Source organism: Gymnoscopelus microlampas, assembly GCF_963454915.1.
Source record: "Gymnoscopelus microlampas genome assembly, chromosome: 2".
Lineage (NCBI taxonomy): Eukaryota > Metazoa > Chordata > Actinopteri > Myctophiformes > Myctophidae > Gymnoscopelus > Gymnoscopelus microlampas.
Genome location: NC_139939.1, coordinates 21,812,005 through 21,819,568, shown reverse-complemented (window position 1 = coordinate 21,819,568; position 7,564 = coordinate 21,812,005). Strand labels below are relative to the sequence as shown.

Below are 7,564 nucleotides of genomic sequence, written 5' to 3'. Positions count from 1 at the left end.
GGCAACAGTGGCAGCGGCACTTTTTCAAATCCTCCTCGGACTGTCTTGTTGTTTTGGTCATTCAGCCTCTCTTCAAACCAAACCACTGCGTTTAGGTAAGAGCGTTGTTGAAGAAGTCACTTTAGATAATGTTGAACAAATGATAGTGTTATTAGCAACTGATAGTGAGACAAGTGACTGTAGTACTGTACCTCTGTAGACCTTTTCGCATCTAGGCTACTGCTAGCCCTTGCCCCATTTAGAACCTCTCCCCCGCTATGTAGCTCCTATACAGCGGAGGGAGAGGTTCCGATTGGAGCTACTGCTAGCACTAGAATAATACCATACCAATACTTGTGTACTTTTACTGAAGTACTTTTTTAATTCCGGGCCTTATACTTCTAACAGAGTATTTCTACTTTGCAGTATTGATACTTTTACTTAAGTATAGCATTTTAGTACAGAGTGTTTAGTGCATGGGCGCTGGAAGAGGTGCTTAAAATAGGTTAATATGGTGATAGGTTAAACAAATACTATTAAGCTGGTAAATATATATTGTATATTTACAAAAAAATGTCTATTGGATTTTGAAATATATCAGCCACTTTGGTTAGAGGGAACCAGGAAGACATACACAGGCTTGATCACAGTGATAACAGTCCTGTAGAATTACTAGATGCAAACAAAATACTGATATGTCAAGTATTTTTTTTAATGCTCCAACCTACAAAATTATAACAAAACAATTGGGGACATTTAGTAAATATCCACCCAATAAGATTTAATCCAAAATGATGCACCAGTGAGAAAACTTGGTGTAGGGAAAGAAATTAGCTCCAATCGGAACCTCACCCTCCGCTGTATAGCTCCGAGATGAGGTTCCATATCGTTCTCTACCGTTCGGCTGAAAAATGTCCGCACATTTGCCACTTTACATGTTTCTTACCCCTTTCTGCACATCGTATCCAAAAAGTAAAGGTATTCTGAAATGATCACAGATGTTTGAAATTTTAACTCACCATAAAATCTAACAAACGAGTTGAAAAAAGCACTTTATTCGCCTCTCTCCTCCGCCAGTTACATGTTTTTAAGACATTGCGCAAGAGTTGCGCCCATAGAGATAACATTACTGATTCCCCTACTGGTCAAATGTTGAATTGCATCTTCTAATGCATAATATTATTGAACCGGCTGAGGAGAGAGGCGAATAAAGTGCTTTTTTCAACTCGTTTGTTAGATTTTATGGTGAGTTAAAATTTCAAACATCTATGATCATTTCAGAATACTTTCACTTTTTGGATCGGATGTGCAGAAAGGGGTAAGAAACATGTAAAGTGGCAAATGTGCGGACATTTTTCAGCCGAACGGCAGAGAACGATATAGGACCTCATCTCGGAGCTACATAGCGGAGGGAGAGGTACTATATGGGGCTAGGAAAGAAATGCACATCTATGCCTACTAAACATTGAATAGCATCAATTGATCAATAGTCACAATAATGTGATGTGTAAAAAAAATAAGAAGGAAAAAGTTGAATAAAGACATGTCTTTAGTTAATTAGCAAAGATACGGTTATAAATGTAAAGATTGATTTTATGCCATGATCAGGTATATCACCAAGAGGAACAGAACTTTACATGGGTTATAATCTTTAATGAAGTGGTGACACAATAGCTTTATGTTGAATACTAACACCTCATTTCTATTCAGTCACACTTGATGCTAAAATCAGAGCACTGTGAATGATAACTACTGGAATACAATAATCATCAAAATACTATTTCTCTGCAGGTGTGGTTAATCCTCGCCTTGAATTAATCAAAGATGGCAACAAAGATCCCCAAAGCTGCACCATGTAAGCTCAAACTTTTATATTTTGTCAGAGTTGTGTAACCACACGACCAAACACTCCTTGCATCAATAAATGTAAATCTCTGATTAGCCATATTCTGTCTGTCTTCTAGCTGCACACCTTGCAGATGGTATCCTTAAACCAAAAAAGGATAACATAGCAAGGTAAGTTAACCAATCTCAATGTCCATCTGTGACACTTTTCTTCTGTTCTCCCAATGGTGATATTTCAATTCACATTCAAGGCTGGCAGCGAACAAATTTTGTCCCCTACCTGACCTGTATGTAATTCAATGTTGTGAAGTTGCACATAATGCGGTTTCATTTGAATCAAGGTTGTTTTTCTATGCAGCTACAGTAGCAACACTGCAGGCAGTGAGATTACTCTCCAAGCTTCCTCAACATTTATAGAATACAAATATGGATACAAAAAAGTAAAAAAAAAAAAAAAATAGCAATACATAATATATGTACTTAACCTCTAACATTTATTCGGCCAATAATTTAATTGCTGTGACTTGAGGTCAGCAGCTCTTGTCATATAGTTTCCTATCCAGTTGAACGTTTTGGCAGAAAACGTGTATTTAGTCAAATATCTCCACTTTTACTCAAAATTTTACATTGTGTTTAGTGCTACTGTGAATGCGGACCCATCACCTACACCTACAGAAAATGTGAATAGTGGAGATATTTTACAACTAAACACGTTATCTGCCGCAAGTTTAAAATGGATATGAAACTAGGTGACAACAGCTGACCCCAAGTCGCAGCCGTTAATTAACGGGTGAGTACACACGCAGCACTACAAGGGTTGTCTCTATAATAGATGAAATGTATGAAATATCACAGCCATTCTAGGGCTAGGGTTGATAATAAAATGTATTTTATTTGCCTTTAGAGAGTGGAGCCAGAAAGGTATTAGTTACTATGAAGATCTCTATTCAAACAATTTACAATCTATATTTTCACTGTTTAAAACACAATTCTATTATTATTAGTATTTGATTATTGATATTTGCTGCAAAACAATGTCATTCAAATCACTGCCTGATGAATCAAGAAATGTAGTCTTAGCTGCCTTTGTGGGGATCTTCTCAAGTGAAGTTTATAGAAACCGGCCACTTTGAGAACAAAACAATCTTGGGAAGAAGAACTAGATATTGAGATTGATGATATCTGGGACAGTGTACTAGCAGGACAGAAAACTCTGCTGTTAATGCTAGGCTTCAACTGATTCATTACAATGTAATGCATAGACTACAATCTAAACTGCACAGAATCTTTCCTGATCTGTCGCTTTTGTGCAACAGGTATAAAGGTCCTGACGGTACTCTTTCACACCTTTTCTGGACTTATTCAAAGCTCCGTAATGTTTGGTGTACAGTTGTACTGTTTTCAGAAACAGCCTTAATCTGTTATTCCATTACCGTGGAACATTTTAAACAGCTTTGTTGTTTGCTCTTTCACACGTAATCTCTCTCTCTCACTTTTGAGCTGCATGGTTTGTATGAACGGTGTTATACTGTACAAATAAAGTTTATTAATAATATTATTCCCACATTGCTGTCTTGCAGAAAGAATGTGGCTGCCAAGGTTCACAAAGGGGTGTAAGTCACACATTTATGTCAGTGTTTGTTTTTGACTTGTCAAACCTTACAGGTGAAATTGTAATGGATATGATAGAATACCTAATGGGTTGCTATCAGAAAATACTGTTCATGACAGGACATGTACACAGCTTTTTAACTCATGGTTTTACAATGGGCTCTTAGTTACTCTGAATCATGTGGTCACCAATACGTTAATATAGACAAAGACCTTGAAAAATCAAATATTTCTATCTCAGTCAATGCGTTTGATGTAAAAGCTAAAATAAACAAAGTATTAGTATATAGTTGAAGTACATTCCTCTGAGTCGTGATTGATGTAGGTCTTTAACGCGAAAAATATTAATTTAATTATCAGTAGCCACAACCTGTGTAGTTGTTTGTCAACCACTGCAGCTAAAGCTCTGTTTTCTCCTTGTGCACTGTTTGATAGACCCTTGACCAGAAATGGTCAACAGGCAGAGCTAAGGGACCAGAACCAGCTTTTGGTGGCTACCAATGAGGACCTGCAGAAGAACCTCTCAGAGACACAGGTAGGAGATAAGACTTTGAGTGAGCAGGTATTACTAACACAACTTATCACATTGGTTCTCAAACATTTTCATTGTCAAGGACCCCCAAATTGATTTGTATTTGGCTGCAGACCCCCATCTGAAAAATATGTTGTTCCAGGGACCCCATAAGAGAAGGTTTGTGTAAAATGTTCCAAAAGCATTCACAATTTCCCCAAATTATTCAGTTGTTTTGAAAACTGCTGATCTACATCTTCAAGCTCACAATCTGCTGTTTAAGAACAGTTGAAGTGTAAAAAGCTATATGAACAAAACATTTTTGGGACCCCCAGGGGTCCTTGAGGGGGTTCCCGGGGGTCCCCAGAAAGATTTGGACCCCACTTTGAGAACCACTGACTTAGCAGACACAAAAAAAGTACTGTTTATGCTGCATGATTTTCATGTGACATCCAGACATGATAGACTCACAGACCTTTTCATGCAGTTTTCTTGCTCCTTAGGTACAGTATGTTTTTCAATTATTTTTGTGTTACACGCTAATGACGCTATGCAAACAAAACATTTCAATGTACTGTGATCGTTCTTGTTTGTGTATATGAAGCATAGCGTTAGTTCATGCAGCACACAGAAGTCTTGCACGCCTCAGCTATAATCGGCTGTCAGTCAGCTGATTTCAATTAATTTTGTATTACATACTATGCAAACAAAAACATTCAGGGTGCTGTGATCGTTCTTGTTTGTGTATATGAAGCATAGAGTTAGTTCATGCAGAACACGGAAGTCTTGCACGCCTCAGCTGTAATCGGCTGTCAGTCAGCTGATGTGAACATCAGCCTAGCCTCCTATTCCCCATTCACAGCTCTGCTGGTCATTAAGTCACACATTCATACTCCAATCAGAGCTCACGCTTAACAAAGAGGTTCCTTTAAATACGGCTTTGCATTTAGATCTCTGCTTGTCTTGCAGTCAATATGTCAATGTATTGCATATTGTTTGAATATTGTATCCCTATGGGTGTTTTGCTTAACATTCCCTGATTTTGCTTAGCATGCTGCTTGGACAAAATTCAGGGAGTATCTCCAAGAGCGGAGCCTTTAACGCCAAGCTGAAATGTATTCCATTTGTTGCAATAATGGTTAAATCTACTTTGACGTGAGTGTTCCTGCACTGCATTATCTATATGTGAGTGCACGGTCAAAATTACATAATCGTTATATCTTAGGAGCGGAAAATAATCAATCAACCAACCAAGATATCATATCATTAACTTGCATAGCAAAAGTTATTGTTGTGGGCAAGGTTTCACCCCCCAGGTGTGTTGCACCAGACATGATTTTGTCATTACAATTTGTGTTTCTATAAGAACAACACCAAGTCTTTTGTGTTACAGCAACGGGTTGATGAGCTGGAGCAGCAATTCAGTGAGCTCGAAAAGGAGAATACAGACATGAAGAAATCACTGAACGACTGCCACGTTGCCCTAATTGCTGCGAAAATTGATCCAGGTGAATATGTACCCTTACTTCAAAACAAGATGTTTAGTCAATAAGTGACGTCAGTGCCACTGCCAGCACACATCTGATTTTCTACACGGGTTGAAGTTTTTCTTGCTCGTTCAGTTCTAGGAGAGACGGTTGGTGAAAATGCTCAAAAGGAAGATCAAAGGAGAGAAGTACAGGTACGTACTTTATTGGTCTGAAATTCTTTATTGGGAATAACCCCTTGAGATGAACCATCTTTTTTCAAGGGGGACCCCCTTGAAAACAAGATGGTCCGCAAGTTACAAAATACACTTCATACATTAAGACAAAATATATTTTTTACAGACAATTCAAACTACATCAACCAGACAAAACATACAACGATAACACAATTTTAATTAGCTTGCCCTTAACTTCAGACAGTAAGCTTTTACTTGTACTGTCCCATATTAAACATCAAATTACAGCACATTATCACACACACACACACACACACACACACACAAACAAGGTAAAGCAATGTGGAAACCGTACAGTGAGTATCAAGGAGCAGCATAAAGGACACTAGGATTTCATTTTCACAGCACACACTTGTAAAACAAATCTTTTCCAGTATGTTCCATGTGCTAACACCGTCCTTACACACAGGTTGTGGCAGGTAAGGTATAAGGAGTAAAGCTAACATCACCTCATGTCTCTTTCATACCCTCGATTTCAGAATGTGTCCAAGGATCTTTTAAATGAGTTGAAGACTTTTGGGGACATGGCGTCAACGCAGCGTGTTCAACTGGAGGTAAATCTATTTGATTAGACTTTTGAACTCTCCATTTCATATAAGTTATACCAGTTTTCTTTTCAAATTATTATAATAAATATTTCAACTAGTGTTACATGGAATGTTCTCAGTGTGTTACATAGCACAACTGTAGAGAAATGTTTATGCGCTTAATATTTCAGTTTTTTTCAGATATTATATATCTCTGCTGTCCGGCAGAAACCAGCTATTAACTCCATTTTTCAGGAAATGACAAAACAAAAAGTGGAGCGGACTTGTGGTTTTGTTCATCATTGATGATAAGAACAGCTAAATGGACCTCCAAGCTCTCAATGAGGTTGGAGGTCAAAAGGGGGTGGACTTGGTTTAGCAGAAAGTTTGAGGATCCAATGTAGTTAGCTGGTTTTGCCAGATGCGCTTTTTAATACTTTTTATTGGTTCAATATTTTTTTATCAACACACAGACGTAAAGGGTGTTCAATAGCACTGATTTATGGGAAAAAAAATGCAAAAGCGGAAAAATGGAGTTAGCTGGTTTCTGCCGGACAGCAACGATATGTAATGCAAAGATGAAATGTAATATGAACAGCTTGCAATAAAAGTATAATTATATATATATTTCAGTTCCTCACTTAAAGGTAAACAGAACATTATAATATAATCCCAGTTATGCCTTTATTGTCGTTCATCATTACTGCAGTTAACTTAAGGGTTAGTGGAGGTGAGAATGTATTACCCGTTTTCCACTTGCACTGAACGCTGTAAATCCACTGACAATGTTCCATATTGGCAAGCCTAATGTGGGAACAGGAGTCGTTGTCGAATTACATAAAATCTTGTTCAGTAAATTTCCCAACACTTTAGGAATGAAAGCGTCTGATGTTTTGTTCTATGAACAAGACGGCTTCATAAGAACATTTTTGGCGTAACTAAGAGTTTTAGCTGGATTTATTTTAGAGTAGGCAATTCTTTTTTACATGTCCCTGGTTATTTCATGCATTCATTTCATGGATTTCTTTTGCTGAATTTCATGGATTGCATGCATGGACTTGGAAGCATGGAAGCAACATTACATTACAGGAAATATTAACATATTGACAGCTATTTCTTGTCTTTTCGTTTTCCTGTGTGTCTCAAGGCAATCAACACGACTATCAAGGACTTGACAGAAGCCCGGCTCAGTTTGATGCAGGAGCGGGACATGTTTTCGCAGGAAGCTGCAGAAATGGAGCAAGCCCTTGAAGAAGCAGAGGGACTCCTGGCATAAATGTTACTGTTGTCTTGTAAAACAGCGAAACATAGAAACATCTGCAACTAATTTATTATGACCCACAATTGATCTTTTACAACTGGAGTAAA

The 7,564-nt window shown here is 37.8% G+C and overlaps 1 protein-coding gene across 1 annotated transcript; it reads left to right on the top strand.

Moving 5' to 3' along the window:
• Window positions 1-7,564, top strand: knstrn (kinetochore localized astrin (SPAG5) binding protein). Its single transcript, XM_084080190.1, has 9 exons — window positions 1-95; window positions 1,771-1,834; window positions 1,944-1,995; window positions 3,405-3,437; window positions 3,871-3,970; window positions 5,340-5,454; window positions 5,569-5,627; window positions 6,149-6,223; window positions 7,344-7,564. Exons 2-9 carry the CDS (start codon window positions 1,804-1,806, stop codon window positions 7,470-7,472), a joined length of 594 nt encoding a protein of 197 aa, XP_083936316.1. The 5' UTR covers window positions 1-95; window positions 1,771-1,803; the 3' UTR covers window positions 7,473-7,564.